This window comes from Euprymna scolopes, chromosome 41 (genome assembly GCF_053919585.1).
Source record: "Euprymna scolopes isolate OS-2025 chromosome 41, ASM5391958v1, whole genome shotgun sequence".
Taxonomy (NCBI): Eukaryota; Metazoa; Mollusca; class Cephalopoda; order Sepiida; family Sepiolidae; genus Euprymna; species Euprymna scolopes.
In genome coordinates this window covers 10,180,635-10,208,134 of record NC_136522.1, presented here as the reverse complement: position 1 = coordinate 10,208,134, position 27,500 = coordinate 10,180,635, and the positions used below count along the sequence as shown (strand labels likewise).

The 27,500-nt window shown below is 34.0% G+C and overlaps 1 protein-coding gene across 2 annotated transcripts in view; it reads right to left on the bottom strand.

Annotated features, from left to right (window-relative positions):
• The window catches only part of LOC145266348 (monocarboxylate transporter 12-like), a 266,031-nt gene that overhangs the window by 11,020 nt on the left and 227,511 nt on the right, over nt 1-27,500 (bottom strand). For both annotated transcript variants that reach the window (XM_080121955.1, XM_080121957.1), the window contains one exon: nt 26,078-26,128. In XM_080121955.1, coding sequence (XP_079978081.1) covers nt 26,078-26,128 — 51 coding nt within the window. The remainder of the gene's footprint in view (nt 1-26,077; nt 26,129-27,500) is intronic.

Genomic DNA, 27,500 nt, shown 5'->3' with positions numbered 1-27,500 from the left:
TTCATTGCATGGACGATCGTGTAACATAATCTTTATTAAATCTTGAAAAATAAAATAAAATTTAGAAAATTTTCAAGCAGGGACACATAAAAATAATTAACTTAAAAATGGTGAAAATTATACAAACGTTCATTATAGGTATGTATGGATACACAGTTCTAATAAATAAATAAATAAAAATCAGTCGGTGTTGTCCCCATTCTCTCCCTCCAACCACCTAACGTCACTTTTCAGATACGCCTGTAAAGGTTTTTATGGGCTTCCATACTTTTTTTTTAAATTTTGCCGCCATGTTTTATTTGGCATTAATGAACAAACCTCGTTGCTACAGCTTGCATATTTTTGGATAATTATTTTTGAGCAAAAGTTGAGTACATTTATTTTATTAATTCATTATCTTAAGACTTTAGCTTAATAATTTACTTGAAAATAATTCCAGAAAAATTTAAACACAATCTTTTTTATAATGAATTTTTACGCGAAATGTAGGGTTTTTCAAATTTTCGATAAGATTTTTCCATGTATTTTTTATTTCACACACTTTTTTTTCTCTGAGAGATTAACTTTAAACTATATTTTTTCAAATACAATCAAAAAGTAATCGAAAATTTAAAAGATTTTAACATCAGCCAGTGTTCAAAACCATGAGGTGCCCGGCGTTGCTCGGGTGTTTGGAGGTGTATGCTGTGCAAAAAAAAGCAAAAAAACAAAAAAAAAATGGTTAATTTTTTTTTAACTTTGACCCCTATTATGACCCCTTAAAATTTATAGTTTCGGGCTCAAATCACTTTAAGTTAGATCCAGGTTCAAGGAACCTATATCTAAAATTTCAAGTGTCTAGACCCAAAATTGTCGGAGGAGTTTGGTAGAGTTCTTAAAGGTCAAATCGTTGAAATTTGACCCCTTAACAGCCAAATTTCTGGCTGACACCCGTCACATCGATTTTCCCAAATCTCAGTACCCGGTATTTCAAATTTCGAGTCTATAGACTAAAAATTGACAGAGTTATTGCGTAGGGAAATGTACACAGACAGACAGACACACAGACACACAGACAGACAGACACGTTCACTTTTATAGATATATAGATAGATATATACAGTGGACCCCCAACATACGAGCTACACGAGTTACGAGCAATTCGAGATACGAGATTGCTTCAGAGCAAAAATCCTCCCCTATATACGAGCGAAAATCCAAGTTACGAGTTTCCAGATGCAACCACTAGGTGGTCGAGTGTGTTGTGTTTCACTACGTCTCCTTAATGGTGCCATTTTAATTCGGGAGACGAGCTTCATCCAGGAACGAATTAATCTCGTATGCACATGGATGAAAAGCGTATCTTATTTTTCTTTTATTAATATTATTGGAATTTTTCCCATTTTCCTTGTACATATTTGTGAATTATTTCATAGATTTCGGCCTTCTGGATTATTTTGGACCATCTTCCAATTACGTGATTTCCTTGAATTTTACTTGTGCAAATGGAAATTCAATTAACTTTCTTGGAGTTATATATTTGGATTTTACCGTCATTGGATTATTTACCGTTCACCAGACTATCCATTCACGTGTAATCATTTTTTCTTCACCATATTCCCTCTGCTTCACTTTTTGTTATCAAGTAAGATCTTTGACTTACTTGCAGTTTCATCAAATACTTTTGTATGCAAAATCCGATCCCACATTTTGCTAATTCCTACCCTTTGATGAGAAGAAAAATATTTCTTCGAAACTCCGCGGATTAAGGACTATCCACTTATCAAGTGTTTCCTTTTCAGATTAAATATGTTTTTAACTCTTTTTCAAAGTGTTTTTTTAACATGTTTTATTAACTGTTTGTTCTTATTATAAGCTCTATCTCCTATTTGGTTTTATCGAGCTTTTACATCTGGTTGAAATTACTTTATAAATATTGATTCTTTAATATTTATAATATACTTTAGTTTTACCATCTTGGACCATTTTGTTAAATTTAATTGTAATTTTTATTTTATATATATATATATATATATATATATATATATATATATATATATATATATATATATATATATATATATATAGTCATCCACACACAGTACTGTTTCACAGCTCATCAGTAGTGTGGCTAGACAGGCAACTGCCTCAAGCCAGGATCGAAACCCAACCGCCCAAATGACAGTCAATGCTTCTCACCATCACGTTATATGGCTGATGCTGAGTGGGTAATGAATTAACGATATTTTGACATCGTCCAAATGCCTCCACTTGATTTGTTTATGCAAAGGGTGTCGCTTAATACGCTAATGGCAAAGTGTATATCATTTCCCGATATGCCCAACCCAAGATAGGGAGCATTATATATATATAATGTGTCCGGTCATGTCATATGCTACTGGTACCATGTAACCCAGTACTACCTGCCTCATGGTTGGGTCACCGGCGACTAAACTGGTTCCCTCATCAAACAAGTTTGGTGAGGAGGGCGGCTAGTCTCCCTGAAGGATTAAAAACAAGACCTTCCAAAGGGCGAATGAACCCTTTTTCGGGGTCAACGGCTAACTAGCACCCTGTGTGTTTGTGTGTATGTATGTGTGAGTTGGGGTGGAGAGGGCTCCTGTAAGCCGTGGTGAAAGCAACCTTTCTAGGAGAAGCAAATCTCTGATTTAAAAAACCATAAAGCGAAAGACCAGTACCCGCATTAAACTGGTCTGCAGTTTGACTTGTTGCTGGCTATCTTGCTCTTGCTTGTTGCTGGATCTCAATATTTTGAACCGAGAGAAAGACTTAGCTGTCGTACAAAGCTAAGACTCTGTAACTGTGTATAGATACTCCTCCAGGGATTTGTCTATAAAAATGGTCCTGTGGCGATAGAAGTCATTTTTGGGCTAATGGACTTTAAGTGGCTCTTGTCTGACAAGACGTTGCAATCATCATCATCATCATCATATATATATATATATATATATATATATATATATATATATATATATATATATATATATATTAAGAGGAGGGAGTGGGGGAGATAGTGTTCTTGTATAGATAGTGTTCTTGTATAGAGGGGGTTTGTGTATAAACCATCTGCTAAAGATTTCGTGATGGTGTGTAGGCATGCCACTTTGTTTTTAAAATATTAATTAATTAATTTCCCCCAAAGACATACCTAAAATCATCTGTGGGAGATGACCCTGTATCGCCACCTTGATGTCCAAATGTTCGATAACCAGCCCGAGAAAAACTGATCCATTTCGGTGGCCTTTATGGTACATTTATGTCAAAATTAAAAACAAAAAAAAAAAAATCGGCCCAGTCGTTTAGGGGTCCAAAGGGAACAAACTCACACACACAGAGACAAAGTTCATTTTATATATAATATATATATATATATATATATATATATATATATATATATATATATATATATATATATATATAGAGAGAGAGAGAGAGAGAGAGAGAGATAGATAGATAGATAGATAGATAGATAGATGGAGAGAGAGAGATAGATAGAGATAGATAGATAGATAGATAGATAGATAGAGATAGATAGATAGATAGATAGATGGAGAGAGAGAGAGAGAGAGACAGACAGACAGACAGACAGACAGAGACAGAGAGAGAGAGAGAGAGAGCGAGCGAGGTTAGTGCAGGTTACGACGGGGGTGGCCCCAATCTGGTAAGCTGTAATAGCTGCTACTTCTCTGGTAACATCTCGTCTCACATAATATGTGTACAATCAGTTATATAATATTTTTATACAAATGAAAAAGTAGTTCTATAAGCTAACGCCTAATTCCAAGACGAATAATCCGGGTCAAAATAATGCAGACGCCCCTTTATCAGCGAACCATACATCCTATACAATAACACCCTTCTTTTCCAGCTCTATAAAACATTGTTACTGACCTAAAACAGTTTTATCTACTATAAGTGTCTCTTAGTATAAGCATGAATTCAGTTATAAAAATGTAATTGGGTCACACCGGTCTATTGATTCACTAAAGAGACATAGTATAACGAATGTACCTATTTACTATACCTCCCCACGGGACAGAGTTAGACACCAGGGTCGTTTTTTAACGTGGAGAAAAGGTACAAAAATAAAAATTGTCTCAGTCGTGAAAGATTTCTCCTTCACTGAAAAAAAAACGAGAAATGGAAGTGCCGCATCTGAAGAACAGATGGTGTTTATTTGCTCCCCCACTGAGCAAATTAGGCACAAGGCCGTTTTTAATGTGAGGTAAAAACCAGCTCCCCTAAAAGTAGGCAAAAAGGGGGCACTCTGGTTACCAAAAATAATAATTGTCCCAGTATAGAGGGGTTCCCCTCCATTGACTGGTACAAATTATCTTAAGTGCAGCATCTGCCGGAACAGATGGTATTTATTTGCTCCCCCACCGAGCAAATTAGGCACAAGGCCGATTTTTAATGTGAGGAGTGAAGGGAGGGGGAAGGGAAAAAGGGGACCAGCTCTCGAGAGGTGGGAAATGGGAGCTGGTTAAAGGTCAGACATGTGGGGTTGCCCCCACATCTGGTCTTTGCTAGTCATAGCTAGTCATAGCTTGCAGCATCTGTCGGAACAGATACTACACTTTGATCTTGACCAATAGTATAACGAATGTAGGTAAAAATTAGCACAAGTAAAATTAGCATGGGATGCTTGTGCTGACTGGTGATCTTTTAAACCAACGCATTTCGGGTGAAAACATTATTACGTATTTACGCGTCATGTCGAAATTTGTATAAATGCCCCCCACCCCCAAATTACGAAAAATGATTTCAGCAGAAAAATAATTACAAGTAAAAATAGAAATTATCGAATTATCGAGTTTTATCGTATTTTCTCACGCGGAAGAGTTGTGTGACAAACAAGGGAGATAACCCTTGACTTACACTGACTTAAATTAAGAGTCCGCCATTTTTAAACACAATTTTAAAGAACGTAAGTGCGGATGTTTTTGTTGTTGTTGCTGTAAAGGATACATATTGGATTTTTTTTACAAAGAAGCCACTCGAGGATAAGGATTAATGACTGTACAATAACCAATAGGACAATCGTTACTAAGGGGAATTTAGTAAATTAGATTACTTAAGAATTTGTTCACATTGGACTTGAAGACGATCATATTGTTGTCAGCTGGAAAGCAGGAAAATCGAAGAGAGTTTCACAGGCGTGCAGTTCTAAGAAAGAAAGCTTTGTTTATGGAATGTACGCTTAGGTTTAGGCACAGATAAAGAGTGGGGGGAACTTATTGATAGTGGTTTTAGATAGACGAGTATTTTTCGTGAAAGGCAGGCAAGGAAGGATCATAGATTGGAGCTCAGACGAGCACTTGTCATGAAAATAGCGATAAAGCAGTGACAAGTTCACAGCGTCTCTTCTGTGGGAAAAGAAGTCGCAGAGAAGAGAGAAGCGCATCCCCACTAGATTACGAAGTCTATTTTGAACTCTGTCAAAGCAGGATAAGGTGCTTCTAGCAGTTCCTGCCCAGATGTGACAACAGTATTCCATTCTTGGTCGTACTTGGCTTTTATATAAGTAGAGAATTGCATCAGGAGTGAGATATCTACTGGAGCGGTAGAACAATGCCACCATTTTTTCAGCAGCCTTGGCAACGGATTTGATGTACGTCTTCCATGTCAGATGAAAAGCAAAGGCCAGACCTAGAAGCTTGTCAAAACATGGGGCCTCCCCAAGACGAGAGCCATTCATTTCAATTGATGCCAGACGGGAGTTATAGCGTTAATGATGAAAAGATAGAAGTTTGGTTTTAGATGCATTAAAATGATCCAATCACCCCTTTCCCCATTGCCTTACGTGCTCAAGATCAGAGAATACAGAATCAGAGAGAACTTGGTGATTTACAGCCTTTGAAGTGTTGCTATGGATGGTGTTGTCTGCATAAATGTCTACAAATGATCTTAGGATGTGATTTGAGAGATCATTGATGTAGATCAGGAAGAGAGTTGGAACCCCCCCCCCAAAAAAAAAACCCATCCAGACGTTTGTTAAATTAAAAAATGAACATTATATCGACGTTTACAAGTCGATACGCATAAATACTCTAGCAGGAATTTGTTCTTTCTCACATAAACGCAAAGATGAATTCTTTTATGTCGGCGATAGGTCATGCAATCCTCTATCTATATGAGAGCCAGGTAGTCCTAAAATGGAGTACTGCTGCCACATCTGGACAGGAGCTGCGCGACGTGCCCTATAATATCTTGACAGAGTTCAAAACCGGCTTCGAAATCGTGCCCTTTCCTCTTCCCTGCAACCGTTTTCCCACGTAAGAGGCGTCTAAAAACATCGGGTGGTTCTAAAATGTGTGACCGATTTATTAGAACGTTGCGTTAGAAACTGGTCAACCTCTACAAATATTTAAATATTGACTTTTTCATTTTTTTTTTTTTTTTTTTTTGATAATCTGGTAGATTAGTGTCCAAAATGTTCACTATTTTATGATTGCAGTCTGATGTTATTTCTAAATTCATTAAAGAATAGTATAATTTTTTCCTAGTTTTTTCGCTCGCTCAAAAAGAATGCATCATAACTATGCACCCCCCCCCATTTAAACGCCGTATTTTCTTTTATTCATCTCCTTTAGTATGTACGGTTATATTTTTGGACATAACCCAAAACCTTCACAACAATACATATGAACCGTATCACAAACCGAACCAAACATTATTCTATATCTATCTATCTATCTATCTAGCTAGCTAGCTATCCCTCTCCCTATATATAATGATTATCCTATCTCTCACGCATTCTATCTATCTATCTATCTATCTATCTATCTATCTATCTATCTATTTAGCTATCCCTCTCTCTATATATAATGATTATCCTATCTCTCACGCATTCTATCTATCTATCTATCTATCTAGCTAGCTAGCCAGCTAGCTAGCTATCCCTCTCTCTATATATAATGATTATCCTATCTCTCACGCATTCTATCTATCTATCTATCTATCTATCTATCTATCTATCTATCTGTCGCCATACCTACCTAATCACATTACCATGTATGTATGTATGTATGTATGTATGTATGTATGTATGTATGTATGTATGTATGTATGTATGTATGTATGTACGGCATAATTACATTCCAGCTGACTAAAAAATCTAATTATAGAAAATTTCCATACGAAACGATTACTGTGCTAATGACTACAATACACACATTAACCCTTATTCTCGAGTGCCCTCCCGGCCTTGATATGCGGCAACCCATTATAAAAATCTATCTGTTTGTCTTCCTACATATCTGTTTAATTATCTCTCTATCAATCTATCTTTCTATCTGTTTATTTACCCGTCTATCTCTCTATCCGTCTATCTATTCATCTATTTTCCTATCTATCTACTTGTTGGTGAGTCTACATATCTCTCTATTTTTTCACCATATCTATCTATCTATCTATCTATCTATCTATCTATCTATCTATCTATCTATCTATCTAGCCATCTATCCATCTATCTATCTATCTAGCCAGCTAGCTAGCTATCCCTCTCTCTCTATATAATGATTATCCTATCTCTCACACATTCTATCTATCTATCTATCTATCTATCTATCTATCTATCTATCTATCTATCTATAAAAGTGAACGTGTCTGTGTGTCTCTGTGTCTCTGTGTCTGTCTGTCTCTGTGTCTGTGTGTCTGTGTGCATTTTCCTTCGCAATAACTCTGTTAATTTTCAGTCTACAGACTCAAAATTTGATATGCAGAGTACTGAGATTTGGGAAAATCTTTGTAATCCGTTTTCGGCCAGAAATTTCGCTGTTAAGGGGTCAAAGTTTAACGATTTTACCTTTGAGAACTCTACCAAACTCCTCCGACAATTTGTGGTCTAAACACTTGAAATTTTAGATATAGGTTTCTTGGACATGGATCTAACTTAATAACTCGATTTGAGCCCAAATGGGGCATAATAGGGATCAAAGTTAAAAAAATTGACCGTTTTTTTTTTTTTTTTTGCTCAGCATACACCTCCAAACACCCGGGAAACGCCAGGCACTCATGCTAGTATATCTATAAAAGTGAACGTGTCTGTGTGTCTGTCTGTGTACATTTCCCTACGCAATAACTCTGTCAATTTTTAGTCTACAGACTCGAGATTTGATATACAGGTTACTGAGATTTGAGAAAAATCGATGTGATCGGTTTTTGGCCAGAAATTTGGCGATTAAGGGGTCAAAGTTCAACGATTTTACTTTTGAGATCTCTACTAAACTCCTCCAACAATTTTGGGTCTACGCACTTGAAATTTTAGATATAGGTTCCTTGGACATGGATCTAACTTAATAACTTTATTAGAGCCCAAAACAATAACTGTTAAGGGGTCATTATAGGGGTCAAAGTTAAAAAAAATTGACCGTTTTTTTTTCTCAGCATACACCTCCAAACACCCGGGCAACCCCGGGCACCCATGCTAGTACTCTTATGAATTCGTTTTTCAAGCGTGTGCATTGATATTCATATTACAATCCCTTTCTCTCTTTATTTAAAAAGAAAATACAATTTTCTTATATATGGGGCAGAAGATCTAGCTAATTTGCATATTCTTTTAAACATTCATTTTAATTAATTCCCTATTAGTTTCTTCGGTTTTCTTATGGGATAATCATCTTTACTTAACTATTACGTGTAATTATATTCATGCAGATATTCTACATGATTTATACTTGCATGATATTTGCGTAAAAAGTTTATAGTAAACACAAAATTGTTTCCATATATATTTATGTATGCGTATATATTTTTGTTTAAAAATTTTTGCCTACCAAACTCCTCCTAGAGTTTTTGGTCTACAGGCATGAAACTTCATATATAAGGTTTTGAATCCATGCGAAACTTTATATTTGAGCTTTAGCCTGGAAAAATCGGTGCAAAAGTGTGAAAATTAAAAAAAAATGAAATTTGCCAGGTGAAGGTCGAACGCCGCCATTACGAATGCATAATGTAGTAGCTATTGGTTCATGTTTAAATTTTTAGCCTTGCGGTAAATATATCTTCATGGCCCAGTCATTGGCGGCAGAGGCAAAAATAAGTCGTAAGCTGAAGTTTTTGGTTTCAATTCTCGGTGGCGGCGCACGAGTCTTTATTTTTTTAAAAAACTTTTTAAATCATTACTATATATTGCGTCTAATCTATCTATCTATCTATGTTATCGCTTTTCGGACAAAATTTGGCTGTTAAGGGGTCAAAGTTCAACGATTTGACCTTTGAGAACTCTACCAAACTCTTCCGACAATTTGTGGTCTAAACACTTGAAATTTTAGATATAGGTTCCTTGGACATGGATCTAACTTAATAACTTGATTTGAGGCCCAAAAAATACAATGTTAAGTGGTCATAATAGGGGTCAAAGTTAAAAAAAAATTGACCGCTTTTTTTTTTTTTTGCTCAACATAGACATCCAAGCACCTGGGCAACGCCGAGCTGAAATGCTAGTATATCTAGCATATATAAAGTGAACGTGTGTGTGTGTGTGTGTGTGTGTGTGTGTGTGTGTATGTGTGTATGTGTACATTTCACGACGCAATAACTCTGTCAATTTTCAGCCTACAGATTCGAAATTTGATATTCAGTGTATGAAGATTTGGGAAAATCTTTGTAATCCGTTTTCGGCCAGAAATTTCGCTGTTAAGGGGTCAAAGTTCAACGATTTGACCTTTGAGAACTCTACCAAACTCCTCCGATAATTTTGGGTATAAACAATTGAAATTTTAGATATAGGTTTCTTGGACATGGATCCAACTTAACTTGATTTGACCCCAGAACTTTAAATGTTAAGGGGGCATAATAGAGGTCAAAGTTAAAAAAAAAAAAAAATTGGCCTCTGCGGTCTCTACCAAATTACTCAAATTTCAGGTCTAAACATTTCAAATTTTACATTAAGGATATTCAAAAATAGGGCAAGCTTTTTAATCGGTTTGGGTAAAAAATTTGAACTACCAATATATTAATGTATGTATGTATGTTTGCATGTCTGCCTAAAACTTTCGACAAAGGAGACAGATTTTCACAAAGCCAGTATCGTTTTCAAGCTCGACCGTTCAGACGACAAATACCGAAAAATTGGCTAAAAACATTAATTTCTTCACCCTTAACTGGGCACTTTTCTACAGGGAGGGGTCGCTTTTTTAGTCGATATTTTCGAAAGTCACCTCCTATTTGCGATTGTCTAGCCTTAATTTAAACCTACGTCACTCCCGATTTGGCGGTGATCGAAAAGCAGAGACGTCAAATTTTTTTTCCTCCTTCGTGGTATGGGTTCGAGCCTGCCTCCCTACTACCACTTTTAAATTTTTTTTTGCTCAACACACCTCCAAACACCCGGGCAACGCCCGGCACCTATGCTAGTATATATATATATAAGCCTTGACTGTCATTTGGTCGGTCGGGTTTCGATCCTGGCTTGAGACAATTGCCTTTCTTGCCGCACTGATGAGCTGTGATACAGCGAAACAGTACTGTATGTGGATGACTATATATATATATATATATATATATATATATATATATGTTTTTTTTATTATCGCTTTATCTGCTTAGTTACACATGTTTCGGTTACCGAATCGTATCAACAACCCAGTAACTTCGTCAGATTGTAACAGAAATGATTATTATGATTAGAAAAACGATATAAGAAAAAAAAAACAAAAAAAAAACGGTGTTGGTCCGACTAAGTTACTGGTTCATAACCGAAACACATGTTACTAAACAGATAAAACAGTAATAAAATATATATATTTGCTCTGCAGTAGTATTGAGCACTTTCTTCAGGTTTTTACTAATTACCATTTTTTCTAAATATATATATATATATATATATATATATGTATATATATATATATATGTTGTTTTGTTTTGGTTTTAGCGATATGTTTTGAATGAATTCAATTATTTACGAAAGTGCATTTTTACCTAAATGCGAGTTGGGAATAATTTTCCCTTTTAACCAATTTGGTACCCCCACAACATGGGGAGCAGTATATATATATATATATATATATTATTTCTAAAATGTAATTATCCACTGACACGTGTTTCGTCGTCTACGACTCATCAGAGTGGCTGTATCTAGCGAGATTCGAAATCGGGACCCAACGGTAATGAGCCTAAACTCTTACCCCTGGACCATCTCTTTTGTAAATAATTGAATTCATTCAAAATATATCGCTAAAACTAAAACAAAAACAACATCTAAGTAAATCGCGAATATCCAGACAGTTGACGAGATGGTCCAGGGGTAAGAGTTTAGGCTCATTACCGTTGGGTCCCGATTTCGAATCTCGCTAGATGCAGCCACTCTGATGAGTCGTAGACGACAAAACACGTGTCAGTGGATAATTACAGTTCAAAAATAATATATGTACGTATATATGTATGTATATGCACATATATATATATATGTGTGTGTACATATATATATGTGTAGTTCAGAATAAAGTAAATACGACTTATTACATTTTAACTAGAAACTAAATTGTAGCTCATGTTGAGATATTTCTTTTAAATATGGTGAGAACATTCCAGTAAACTTATGTGCTTATATATTCCTATTCCCATACTATATAGCAACTCACCATACACGCATTTACGTATTATATTTAAATCCCAGTACAGAAGTTTCACTTCTAGGAATTTGCGTGTATACTATATCAAATTTGTTTTTTAAACCTCTTAATTAAGAGGTTTATAAAGCTGAATTTTCATACTCATAAGTAGCTCACGTATTCCCCATTGGAAAGCATGTTCCCGATTCACATATTTGAATATAAACTTATAATACTCAAAAAATGCGCCATCTTTATGGTACTAGCTAGTAACCCTGTTTTCGTAGGCATCCTATTTTTTTGTTAATATTACTATTTACGTTACTCTATTTTCTTAATTTTACCTAACAATTATTGTCGTTACTATGAATATTATTATTATTATTATTGGCTCACATGGAGCTTTCACACAAGTCAACAAACGATCTGATTTGAAACCTGTGGTGTTCTCTGGAGGCTGAGTGACAACAAGTCCCCCCCAGACGTCCAGTTCTCTCTACCTCCTTCGATAGCATTTGCAAATGAATTTGCATCATCGCAACAGCCGCTTACCATTGATTTCTCGTCGGCAGTGCCCATTGGTTTATACTGGAATTTGAGTGGCACTAAGCCTCCCCAAAATCCCAGTTCTCTTTGCGCTTGTCCAACCGAGATCTGGCTTATTATTATTATTATTATTATTATTATTATTATTATTATTATTATTATTATTCATTTATCTTTCTATTTTTATAATTACTTTACTTTATTTATTTATTATTAATGCTATTATAATTGTTGTCATCATCATTATTATTAGTTTTTTAAATTTTTTATTTATTTATTTTATTTTTTTTATTATTAAAATTATTATTATTATCATCATCATTATTACTATTATTATTAAAATTATTTTTTTTTTTTTGTTGGTTGGTTGTTTTTTAATTTACGGCATATCAACCCTTTTCAGGTTATTTAATGTCGAATCCAATGATCTTGAAGAAGATTTTTTTTAATAGAATATATACTTATTATTTCAAGTCGGTTTCTATTTAACCCATAGTTGGGACCCTAACAGGTACTACCACTCTGGGTTAGAGTGGACCTGGGAGCAATGGCAATTAAGGGGTGGCTTCACACTCCTGAAATCCCGCAAGCTTAGGCCTCACCATCGGATATAGTTTAAGGTCATATCCATATCATATTATTATTAAAATTATTATTATTATTATTATTATTATTATTATTATTATTATTATTATTATCATTATTATTATTATTATCATTATTATCATTATTATTATCATTATTATTGTTATTATTTTATTATTATTATCATTATTATTATCATTATTATTATTATTATTATTATTAGTATCATTATTATTATTATTATTAGTATCATTATTATTATTATCATAACATTTTTATTTTTATCTAATACGCCTTGTTTAGTATTTGCAATACTTCCACAGATTATTATAAATACAAATTTTCAGTTGAATATTATCATTTAAAGAATATTATTAATACTTATAAAAGTATTGTGAATTTATTTTATATACTAGATGTATGAACTAGAGGTTAAGTAACATTTGAGCGGGAAATTTCTTCATGACTTTGCGTGATTCTCTTTTCTTCTCTTTTCTTTTTCTGTCTTCTGCACATGCTTGAGCCCCGTCAAAATATCTGTTTGGGCGATAATAGATTTCGTTGCTTTATCTCTCTTTTCCTTTTATTTCTATTCCCAGTGTTCTCTCTCTATATATTCTTTCTCTGTTGTTTATATCATCTGTCATATAAAGACATCCAACTTACATTTCTTAAATTTATTTATTTTTTATTTTGCATGGCGCAATTCATAACCTCCAGACCTGGAATGAAATCTTTCTTTGTTTTTGGTGATAATTACAATTTCGGTTATTTTTATGGGACACAAGAATGTAGATCAAAAATCCACCTGGAATGTGTTTGTGTACAGACTTCCACTTTCTTTGGCGTCGCTCCGGTTCCATATCCAAATCTATCTCTGGCCAGATCTTTATTTATCCCTATTTCTGAAGTCAATCTTTATTACTTATTTCCTTATTACTCTATTGTTCTATCTTTCCTTGTTCCTTGTCGTTTCTTCTCTTTCTTCTTCTTCTTCTTTTTCTTTTCCTTTACGCCTTATGTTTGTCTCTCCCACCACTACCTATAAATTTTAGGATAAGATTTCAATTGGAGACATTTTTCACTTGTGCTAATGCATAACTATAATGTATAAGCAATTTATTTTATTTTATTTTATTTATTTATTTCATTTAATTTAATTTTGCTTTGTCTGTCTACAGAAACCGTTCTTATTCACAAATTGAAATTGATTTGGAATGGGCTTTGAAACTCGTATATTATAATTATAAAAAAATATTAAATAAATATATAAAGAATTATGTGTTTATTAAAAACAGCCTCACCGGACTTACATAATCATTTATATATATATATATATATATATATATATATATATATATATTGTATCTACCAATTAATTTTGTATCTAGAAGTTTCACTATATATATATATATATATATATATATATATATATATATATATATAGGCGCATAAGCCTGAAGAGTCTTAGAGTGGATGAAACACGGAATATTCAGTGTAGCTTAATCGCCATATATATTTTATAAATTACTAACTAGCTCTACCTACGTATTGAGCACTTTTGAAGTAAATACTTAAAGTTTACGCATAAATCTATACTTTCGTATATTAATTTTATGTGAGTAAATTAAGTAGTTATATATATATATATATATATATATATATATATATATATATATATATATATATAAACTTGTAGATACAAAATTAATTGGTTTCAGCGTGGCTTTTGTATCTTAATAGTTTCGTGTCTTGAAATTTTTGTATCTTGAATGACGCTTTACTAATCCGTTTGAAGTCTTATGAAAACATTCATTAAATTTTATAATATGGATAAAACCAGAATGAAATAAGAGTCAAATAGTACCCAACATGACCGTTAATGATTTCACTTGCTATTTATTTCTTACTTCTCTTTGACATCCAAAGATAGAATTCTGTAGCAGATGTTTTTGCAATAAGCATAAGCAGGAGTGAATTCTCGCGGCTGGAGATTTTGAAATACACTTCCTTCTTAGCTTATCCAATCAGAAGCCAGCTATCAACCACGTTAATTAATTATTAAAGGTTAAACCGGCAACACACTCGCTCTCTTTCTTCTCAGATCTTGGGCAGACAACAATTCCACGTGTAAAGGACTTATCGCCCCCAAATTCTCTCTTGGGACACACACAAGAACTTACCCAGCCTAGGGGCTTGGGCTTCGACTATGATGTGAAAACAAACATGTGGTACACACACTTACTCTCTTTTTACCACAGAACTCTGTAATCATCTGCCCCCCCCGTCCATACATGAACGAACGCTCCTACTACTAACTTCTAGGAGACAAATAATATATCATGGCTACACACCACACAAACATACCCGAACAATACTCACCAACATACTTGTATAATCATTAGGACTATGACAACAGAATAATCTTATCATTGTTTTTATGCTCAATTACTGGCGATCGTTGCTTTACGATTTCATTAATTTAAATTATCTGCTTTTCTTGCCTTCTAATTGAATCGGCGCTTGGATATATTTGAGCTGTTTGGTTAAAAAGCTGTTCTAGCACCGTTCGAAGATTTTCTAATGATGCCTGATATGAAGAATAGTGTAGAAATTATATCTGAAAGACGGTATTAATACAGAGAGTGTCCCTGACGATTATCTACCTCTCAGATAACGCAGAGTAATGATTAGGGCTGTGACAACAGCATATTCTTTTCCTTCTTTTGACTCTCCAGTATATATCCGACACAGTTAATCAACCGAGAGCCACATCACTCTATATAAAAGCATATAAGATATCAACGGATACACGCTCGACAGTCAAAACAATGAAAAGAATATGCTGTTGTTCTAGCCCTAATAATCATCAATGTGTCTACACAGAAATTTCTTTCTTAGAAGTGCACGCTTGTGAAACTCTCTTCCATTTGCCTGTTTACCACCTGACTACAACTTGGGTGTCTTCAAGTCCAACCTAAACAAATTCCTGATAAACCGCCACCTTAAGTAAGACACTTTATCAAATCTCCATTACTAACGATCACCACGATGTTACCCCATTGATTGCTGTACACGCAATAACCCTTATCCTCGAGTGGCTTCCGGGCCTTGATAAGTGGTGACTACCATGTAAAAAAAAACATTTTAACGTTAAAATAACACACATGGTGGTTGTCCATCGGATCCGATGATGACGTTTGTGTTCTGCATCTCATCTGTGCACACGGAGGGGGCTCTGTAGCCCCAGTCTAGAGGCACATAGTCTAGAACATTCGGGGGCACTGGGAGTCAGTTGTTGTGATCACCGCTGAAGCTGATTTGTGGTGTCTCTCTCTGGCAGCAGTGATTTTCTGGCTACGAGCCTCTTCAAAGTTGGCAGCAGCCTTGTGAGTTGAGCCTCGCCATTTCGGTCTGTCCATAGCATGTCCCTCTAGGTCTCCCGATTTGATACGACACCATTGCAGATTGGCTTTAACAGTGTTTTTATACCGCAGTTTTGGTCGACCTTGGTTTCTTTTGCCGGCCTGGAGCTCTCCGTACATCAGGCATTTAGGCATCTGACATGCGTCCATTCGAATCACGTGTCCAACCCAATGAAGTTGAGTCTTGATGATGGTGACCTCTATACTGGTGGACTTAGCTTTGACAAGGACCTTCAGATTGGTGATGCGATCCTGCCATTTGATTCCCAGGATGGAACGGAGAGCTGGCATGTGGAAGAGCTCCAGTTTCTTTATATGCCTGCGGTACAGTGTCCACGTCTCACAACCATAGAGCAGGGAGGGAAGAACCACAGTATTGTAGACCTTCAGCTTCATAGATAGGCGGATATTGTGTTCATTAAGCACTCGATTGCAAAGTCTTCCCAGTACTTGACTTGCCTTGCTGATTCTGGTGTCAATCTCTCTGTCCAAGGAGCTATCACAAGATATTGTGCTTCCCAGATATTTGAAGTGATTAATGTTGGCAAGTGGTGTGTCGTCAATGGTGATGGTGGAGTATGGTGCAGTTTGGTGGAGCACCTCCGTCTTTCCAAGACTGATTGTCAAGGCGAAGAGCTTGGATGCCCTAGAGAAGCGATCCAGCATCTGTTGCAAGTCTTGGTCTGTATGGACAGAGTCATCGGCAAAGAGAACCTCTTGGATGAGAGTTTTCAAGCTTTTTGTCTTCGCTGTGAGTCTCCGTAAGTCGAAGAGGGAGCCATCCAAATGGTAACGATTTAATAGCGAGTTTAAGAATGGTTAACCGAAAAAAAAAAAATTGTGAAAAAAAAAAGGTAATAAATAATTGTTACGAAAGGCGATAAATTGAAATTGCATAGTGTTGCATAGGGATGGGATCATATTTACGATGACGCAGAGTTCATATTAACGATGAGGGGGACAAGACATTTATAACAGTGTGTGTGTGTGTGTGTGTGTGTGTGTGTGTGTGTGTGTGTGTGTGTGTGTGAGAGAGAGAGAGAGAGAGAGAGACATAGAGAGAGAGATGATGAGAATTCATTATTGAAGGAATGTGTAAAACGGTTCTTTTTACACCAGAGGGAAAACTGGGTTTGTATTACTGTACACATAGATTCGAAAAAGTTGTCAAAAAACAAATATATAACAAATAAATGTTATCAAAGGCAAGATAAGTTACTTTTCTACCTAACTGGATATATTTTTCGTGTTTTTATTCAATGTAACATGTTTATTCAGATCGAAAAGCATACAGTGTTTACCGATATATTGGAAAATTCAAAATGGCGCCCGACTCTCTCTTTAACACGGTAAGTTCAGGAAAAGATGTTATAAATAATAAACTAGACAAAATACTGTTAGAAATTCGCTCAATATATGATACCGTGACATAAGTTGACATATATTCGGTGTTTTTTAATAGTATTTTCCCTAGTTTATTATTTATAACACCTTTTCCCAAACTTACCATGTTAAAGAGAGTGTCGGGCGCCATTTTGAATTTTCCAATACATCGGTAAACACTGCATGTTTTTCGAGCTGAATAAACATGTTACATTAAATAAAAACAAAAAATATATTCAGTTTGGTAGAAAAGTAACTTATCTTGCCTTTTATAATATTTATTTGTTATATATTTGTTTTTTGACAACTTTTTCGAATCTGTGTACAGTAATACAAACCCGGAAAACTCATTACTTATGATGGAGGAGGGGACACATTACTTGGAAGGGGGTCATACAAAGTTCATTATAGATGATGGTAAATGAAACACATTTACATTTCAGTTGGTGAATTGATGACACGAAAACAAACAGTTACAAATATCGAACGTACCTAATGTGTGTGTGTGTGTGTGTGTGTGTGTGTGTGTGTGTGTGTGTGTGTGTGTGTGTGTGTGTGTGTGTGTAAAGAATAGATAGAGCTTAAAGTTTAAAGTGTTCGGCGAAAATGTTTTGTTTTTCTGTTCGGTGAAAAGAATTCACATTGGTTCTACATGATTTAACTTCTACCCCTACTCTAAGCCCCCCCCCTCCTCTGACCATATCAGCTCTTTCCGACCGACTCAGCTGACTGTTCGAACTCGACTGCCCGACTGCCCTAATCTGACTAATTCTAGCTCCTCTATTGAGAAATCCTTTTTTTCTATGACGTCAGACGTGTGGTTCCAAAACGTGACCAACTCACGTGGCTAAGCACTGTTTGTCACAAACACACTTCTGCAAAGAATTCTCAACTAACCTATTTTTTTTAACCTAACCTATTTTTTTTAACCTAACCTATTTTTTTAGAATATATTTTTAATTTGTATTGTTCATTCTTTTTAGCTGATATTTTTAATTCAGTTTTCATAAAAGAACGAACAATCAAATTCTTTCCGCAATACAAATAATATTTATTTTATATAGAATTTAACAATAGCTAAATTCTAACATTCTAATTCCTAAATCTATTTCTGAACCTTGCTTACAAGGTTCGAGTCTCGGCTTATCCTTATCTCATTTTCCACTTATCTAATGTTCTTATTATTTACAGGAAAATCTGTTTATATAGCCACTTTCATTTGTTATGTAATTTCAAAACCTTTTTCTTTTTTTGCAAATATGTCAGTATTCGTATTTTGCAGTTTCATTTTATGCTTGAAACTAGCTGTACCGTGGCACGCGTTGCTGTGGCTCGATTTGGTGTAATGGGAGAAAGAAAAATAAATAAATAAACGATGAAAATAGAGAGAAATGCATCGAACAAAGCGAAATGTAACGGAAATAATTGATGATATGTTTAAATCAGGCTGTTTTACAAAGAAAGAAACGATGTTAAACTTGCCGAAGGAAGAGGAAAACCGGAAAGAGAGAAGAAATAAATTAAAAAATGGAAAATGTGCAATTTTCCAATGCCAAAAACGATTCTTTCAATTGTTATTTCTTTGTTTTTGTTTCCCTTTCCGGTATTAATAATAAAATAATAATTATTTGTGTATTTGGAACTACCAGTAAAACTAAAATCTATAGATCCCCATAACCCACGAGTGTACTTTTAGGTTTTCGAAAAATGCATGCACATATTACACAGATATTTACGGTAATCCGCCCCCCCCCCGCATAAATATAGCTAAATATTGAAATGCTTTAAAAGAATTGGATTCGGAATCGGTAATTGTATCGAAATCTAAAATTTATAACAGAATCGATAATTGTATCGGGAAAATATTGGAACTGTCCCATCACTAACACACACACACACACACACACACACACACACACACACACACACACACACACACACACACACACATTCTTCAGAATGTGAGAAAATATATTATTATTTCTAGCTGTTCTTACGCGTATAAAAGTCCTACTTGTGTGACGTCGACTTGGGTTATAGCTGGTTGCGATGACAACGTCTCTTGTTCGGTACGTGGTAGGTTCATTCCACTGTCGGATTTCGCCGCGGTTTGCTTGATCTGTGTCAGTTGATAGGCTTTCTTGTGTGTGTGGTGTGTTTGCTCAGTTGGTAGAGTGCTCGCCTTTTATACAAGAGGCTCGGGGTTCAAATCGCGAGTTCGGATGTGTCTAACTAATAAGCCCAAATAAGGACTAAACTCGAGTCTTGGACTTCGGGTTTGTTGACTGTCATGGCTCTTGTGAGCTACGAAATCGATTGGTTGTGGAAATAATTTTATATATTACCCTCTGATGAGAAGGAAAGTATTTCTTCGAAACTCCGCGGATTAAGGACTATCCACTTATCAAGTGTTTCCTTTTCAGATTAAATATGTTTTTAACTCTTTTTCAAAGTGTTTTTAACATGTTTTATTAACTGTTTGCTCTTATATATATATATATATATATATATATATATATATATATATATATATATATATATATATATATTAAATTGTAATTCAATGAATTTCAAAAAACTCTCATTGAAATGAAATGAAGTGGTTGAGTTTCATATCAAAGAATTTTTATTATTCTAAGCAAGACAAAGAATGTTTTAGAAAGTTTATCTCCTTAACCTATAGGGTTTCGATGTCTACCATCTTATCAGAGGAGTGAAAATATTAGCAAATAGTTATAAAGGTATGCACCCTATTTGCTAAAGTCAGTGAGACATGGAAAGTCAAAGTGAAAATAATATATTTATCAGAAGTTCTGTAGCAGGAGTATTTGTAGAAAAAGGATATGACTGTTTTTGTTGATCCAACTTGTTTGGTAAAATCCATATTATATGTTCTTTACATCCGTTTGGTAATAGTTTCCAAGTTATATCCTGGGTAATCCGCATAGCTGTGTATATATCCGAATCGGGCAAGTGCTTGTTTAAATTTGTCTTGGGTCCAGCCGAAAATAATTTCAAAGTCTGGTGGAAGCCTTTTCATTGGAAGCTTATATTATTTTAGCGGGGGGGGGGAGTGTTAGGGAGAGTAGGCAATGGTAAGTGGCAGGAGGTGGGGTGAGACAATTTTGTGCATATTCATCCTAATATACACATGAACACACATATACAAACTCAACACTCACACACAATATACATATGTAATACACATACACATATATATACATATATACACATATATATATAAACATATATATACATATATACATATACACACACTTAAACATACATACATCTCTATAAAAATAGATATCTCTTCAAGTAGAATCTAAGAATCATAAAATTTGACCGGTCGCTTAATTGAGGTCAGGTCGTGTACAATATATAGGGACTTGGTTCGGGGTGGGGGGGAAGAAAGGAGGAGGAATAAGAATAATATAGGTATAAAGACAAAGACCAAAACAAACTAAAACAAAGAGATGGGCCTAAACCGTAAATGGAATAATTCTTTTTTTCCTGATTTTTCCTAGTTTAATCTCAAGCCTCATTGTCAATTTAAATCGTATTTGTTCTGTCAACTTAAGTTATAAGTACTGCGCATGAGGTGCTAATTATTATTAATTTTATACTTATCTATATTTCCCTTAGAAAGAGGATTGGCATAGAGTTTAGAATATACTAATGTTTATTTAGCTAATTGTGAAATTAATTCTAATATTATTAATGGAACGTTTTATCTTTATTTTATGGTCCTTACGGTAATAGTTCAATGCTAAGTAAGTTAAAACAAAGGTAATAAAGTAATGATAATACCTTACAGAAAAAGTTTAAAATCAGTATATCCATGACCTTATGCTATTTAATAATATTTAACCGGGGAAATTTTCTATAATTGCATTATTAATACATATACATACACACACATACATACATACATATATACATATATATATATATATATATATATATATATATATATATACATACATATACACATATACACACATATATATATATATACCCACACATAACATATACATACACACACATGTACACATGCATGAACGTGTACAATATACATATTTTTATACATATTCGCAACCATACGGTTAATACACACATACGCTCACTTATTCTATGTATACTTACATCTAAGCCCATATATACCCACAAATAACAGGTGTATCATATATAGACAGATATGCCCTCATATATACAAAAAATGTATTTAGAAATAAAAATTTATGCACTTATTTAACACTATAAATTATAGGAATAATTAGTGTATGTAACTTACCTAAGTTTATCAATGACATTTTTTATTTTTTAAATTTTGTTATAATTTTTTAACCCCTCCTCTGCTAATTTAACATTAATAAGATGAAAAAAATGGGATTGTGTGACTATGGTTATAGAATTTAATTAACCTAGTAGCAACAGGGATGACGCATCAATGAGTATAGTTCTTTCTTGTTTATACGTACGGATCTGGAGATTACCTTGCAATGGGGAATTTTTACTCCTTTTCTGGTTAGCAGATGGGTGCGGAATTATAAATTCTTTAAATGGGAATCTACATGCTTTTGGAAATACTATTATAATTAGATCTTAGAGTGCCAATTACGTGTAGGAGATTTAAAGTGTAGTATTTCAATGTTCTTATAGTAAGGCTCTACTTAACATGTGCATATACACAAACAGAAAAAGTTATTTTATGTGTTAAAACAGGTTATTAAGAAACTATCTTTAGGAATGAACATTATTTTATTATTAGTAAAGTAAGTGTTTAGATTTTAGTCAAGACTGGTGTGTATTTAGTACTTTTTTATTTTTACCTATTTCTCATTTGTACAGAGAGTGTATGTTATTTTATTTTAAGATTACTGTATTTAAATTTTTTCTTGTGTTTACATCTGGACACTAGCTCGTTCTTGGTATTAATTATGGGTTTATTGAAGGTTATGATGTTAACTGCCTCGGATATACAAAGATTGCAACACTTATCCCCTGGGGCGTATGATCTAGATTTATTCAGTATTCTCCATTTAATTGAATATGGAATTTTCTTGTCCTCTAGGCTGTTGATTAATTTGGTTAAAGATGTGCTATTATTATCATTGTTTTGAGATCTTTCATTTTTGAAGGAATGTAGGTGGTTTGAGATTCTTATTTTTATTAAGCTTGATGATGCACCTATATACGTGAATGTTTTCCTTGTTTTATTACTGTTTATTTGTTCATCGGTCCCATTTCTATTGAGTCCTATATTGGGGGGCTGGGCAGAGATGGGGTATGGGGATTCATAGCCTTGGTTCTGGTTAGTACTAAATTGGTCTTCACTGGGAATTATATTATTGGATACGTTAGCTTGGCTGTTGTTTCTGTTGTTATTATTATTCGAGCCCTCGCTATATGTTTCCCTATATATGTTTGCGTTCTGAACGCTTCGACTATATTCATTGTTTTCATCGTTTGATTGGTTGTTTTTATGTTTTGGTAGTTGCGTGACTGTGCAGGCGTATACTACGTCCTTGTGTATGCAATCGTTATTGAGGGGGCATTCATTTTTATTTAGGCAGTTACATTTGTTACAAGGTATTAGGTCAACTGGTATATCCAGCGCTTTTTTAATTTTCCTATTATTTGTTGAAATTATTGTCTGTGCTAGATTAGGCATTGTGGAGTATGATATTTTTATGGAGTTTTTGTTTAATATGGTACTATACTTATGAGGGTATTTAAAGGATTTTTCCACTATTCTGAAAAATTCTTTTGGAATATTAGTTTTTACATTGGAGCTGAAAGGAGGGTTGAACCAAATGGCATTCTTACGTCTTACTTTTCTCTTCTTATTAAATTGTTTTTGATTTGGGATTGGGCTGGTGGCTGCGTATTTAGTGAGGAAATTTGTATTGTTCGGGACATTTTGGCTTATTCTGTTGTTGTTATTTTTTATTGTCATATTATTTTGGCTTATTCTGTTGTTGTTATTTTTTATTGTCATATTATGTGTAATTACTGAGTGTAGTTTTCTCGCTAAAGAGTGTTTTGTGTTATATTCTATGCGTTCCTTATATCCTGAATTCCTTAAAGCATTATTGTAGAATGTCGATACCTGGTCAAAAGCTTTTTTGTCCGCTGATAGATTTGATATTCTTTTGGAGATAGATGGAACTATTGATTTGATTATTGACTTTGGGTGATTAGATTGTTTGTGTACATAAAATAGGTTTAGATTTGGTTTATGGTACGGGGTGTAAGATTCATTACATAGATTTAAAGATACGTCTAAGAAGTTGGAAGTTTTTTTATTTGTGTCGACATCTATAGTTAATCCAAAGTTTTTGAAAAATTCATGCAGTTTTTTGATAGTGTTGTTGTATTGTCTTGGTCTTGCGGGGGTGACGAATAATGCGTCATCCCTGTATAGCCCCCCTTGCATGTTGCTGAATTCTATACTAATTTCTTTTAATAAATAAAGACCCACTAAATCAGTTACTTGTGCACTATCGGAGGATCCCATTATTATGTCGAAGTCATTAGGGGTATCTTTTCTTGTCCAATATTTACCTTCAAAATTTATTAGGGATCGTCTGGCTAATAAGATTAATTTAATCTCTAAATCCGTTATGTCCGAATGCTATTTTGCAAATATTAGTGCCTTATTTAATAGTATTGGGGAGATTGAGTGATAGTAATTATTTATATCGAAGGTGATAAAGCTTATTTGTTGCTTATCCTTTAGTTTTAAGAACCAGTTTATAACTGAGTCCGTACATTGCCAGAGTGGGAATTTAACTTTGTCTCTGATGGAAGGTATGATTCTATCTAAGATTTTCTTGCTTACTAGACCAATGTCCGACCTAGATGGACAAATAAGTCTAATTGAAGGGTTCTCGTGGAAGTTTTCTTTGTGGTCTTTCAGTGTAAATCTGGGAGTGCCAGGAGTGACAATTTCTGTATGTTCGTGGATATTCATAATGTTAAGTAAGTTTTTAGCTTCTAAGTTGATTTCATCTATTTTGTTTTCGGGGGCAGGTTTATAGGATTTGTTTAATTCTTTGTATATAAATTTCTTATAATTGCTGTATTCTAGTTTATAATAGTTTTTGGTCTTATCGGCTGGAACAAATATATGTGAACTTTTACTGACTTTTTTCGCAAAGTTATTGATTTTCTTAGTTGTACTGTTAGGTGTATACCTGTTATTCTTAAACTTTATGTTTTTGACTAAGTCAATTAGCATGTTTTCAAAATGTTCAAGTTCTGGGTTAAACATAGGGTGCTGATTTGTTTTAAGCCCGTAGAATTTTGCCGCAGTTCTTTGTAGTTTCTTCTGTTCACGATTAGAGTTAACTTGGAGGCCTATTTTGAATGTTTCAGGATGTTGAACTAGTTTTTTTGTTGTGCTTTTCTTGTTGGTGTTTTGGTCAAAGTGGTAGGCTTTCCAGATGTATGTATGTTTAAGTGTGTGTATATGTATATATGTATATATATGTTTATATATATATGTGTATATATGTATATATATGTGTATGTGTATTACATATGTATATTGTGTGTGAGTGTTGAGTTTGTATATGTGTGTTCATGTGTATATTAGGATGAATATGCACAAAATTGTCTCACCCCACCTCCTGCCACTTACCATTGCCTACTCTCCCTAACACTCCCCCCCCCGCTAAAATAATATAAGCTTCCAATGAAAAGGCTTCCACCAGACTTTGAAATTATTTTCGGCTGGACCCAAGACAAATTTAAACAAGCACTTGCCCGATTCGGATATATACACAGCTATGCGGATTACCCAGGATATAACTTGGAAACTATTACCAAACGGATGTAAAGAACATATAATATGGATTTTACCAAACAAGTTGGATCAACAAAAACAGTCATATCCTTTTTCTACAAATACTCCTGCTACAGAACTTCTGATAAATATATTATTTTCACTTTGACTTTCCATGTCTCACTGACTTTAGCAAATAGGGTGCATACCTTTATAACTATTTGCTAATATTTTCACTCCTCTGATGAGATGGTAGACATCGAAACCCTATAGGTTAAGGAGATAAACTTTCTAAAACATTCTTTGTCTTGCTTAGAATAATAAAAATTCTTTGATATGAAACTCAACCACTTCATTTCATTTCAATGAGAGTTTTTTGAAATTCATTGAATTACAATTTAATTTATTTGCTCTATCTTGAATATCGAGCAATTCTCATTTAGATGGGATAACTTATAGAATATTACTGCCAGTAATATTTTGTAAACCTACAATCTCACGTTTACATAACCACTGATTGTTAAATAAAAACTACTCCGAAGTATATATATATATATATATATATATATATATATATATATATATATATATATATATATATATATACCTGGAATATATATATATATATATATATATATATATATATATATATATATATATATATCTCCCTGGAATATATATATATATATATATATATATATATATATATATATATATATATATATATATATATATATAAACACTGTAAATGTAATGCATAGATGTATTAAAAGAGACTCAAGATGTATTACCTGCAAACATGAAAACTGTGTCCATTGATCCGGTGTGCTTTTTTATCATGGCTAAAATATATAAACAGAGAGAAATAAAGGAGAGAAAGAAAAAGACAGAAATAAAATTACATGGTCACATTAAACTGAATGCTAGGTAGACGAAATTACATCCCTTGAATATGAATTACCTCCCTTGGTTGAATGTGTTGTATAATAAATACGTGTGATAAGAATAATGATGTCTTTCGAGAAAGGAATATCACTAGAACGATATCAGGGAAACGAATGCTTGGTAGATGAAGTTCCATCCCTTTAATACGAATTACCTCCCTTGGTCGAATATGTTGGCTATGAATGTACGTATATAACAAAATTCTCTTCCGTTATTTTATTTTGAAGTTTTATGGTATTTTTCGTGATAAACGACCGTTTGCAGTGGAAACCGTTTCCACTGTGTTTGAGCAATTGTTTTATAAAGGGATAAAAACTGACAAACATGTAAAAGAGAGACACATAATCCCTATTTATGGAATCAACTGAAACCTTGTTATAAAGTACACATTTCCTCAGCGACAACGTATACAATGCCACAACGTGTTTTCCACTGGATCTCTATCACGCAGTGAACTTTTCTCCAACGACACCGTATTTAATGTAACAACGGATATTCTACTGGATCTTTATCACGTAGTGGACTTTTTTCCAACGACACCGTATACAGTGTAACAACGCATATGCCACCGGAACATGCTCGTGTAGTGCACTTTTCTCAAACAACACCGTTTTCAATACTGGTCTTCGTTGCTTAACGATCTTAGCCCTACAAGTGCTAAAACGCCTTCTGTTGACTCTTCTTTTATGGATGACAAAGACCGCGGTCATACGTGGTCGATACGCACATATGATAAGAATGTTTGTTTATGTAAGCGTGATTAAATAAAACAAAAGTTCCCAAATAATATTTTTAAGCATAAGATGTTCTGGGTAGATAAAGTTACATCTTATTATTTATTTATTTATTATTATCTTTATTATTATTATTATTATTATTATTATTATTATTATTATTATTATTATTATTATACTAATTTAGTATAATGCGGCATGGATACGGACATGCATTTTAATTAGTGTTACATAATGATGGAATGGAAAAATTCGAGTGACATTTTTAAAGTTCAAAGGTCTTCAGAGCGGAAGTCGACGAAACCACGTAATTCCCGACCGGAAATCTCCCTCTTTCTTAGCTGGCGAGATTTCAAGGAGGAAGTTTTGCATAATAGATTGGCCCTATTTCGGATAGCGATTACATCCGATAGTGTTAATCGTGATTAGAGTAGAACTAAGTGTAAATGAAGTGACACGAAGTTTGGGAAACAAACCAATAACCACGTAAATTAATCAGAAAGAAAGACCTGGATATTAGGTATGGGGTAAAAGG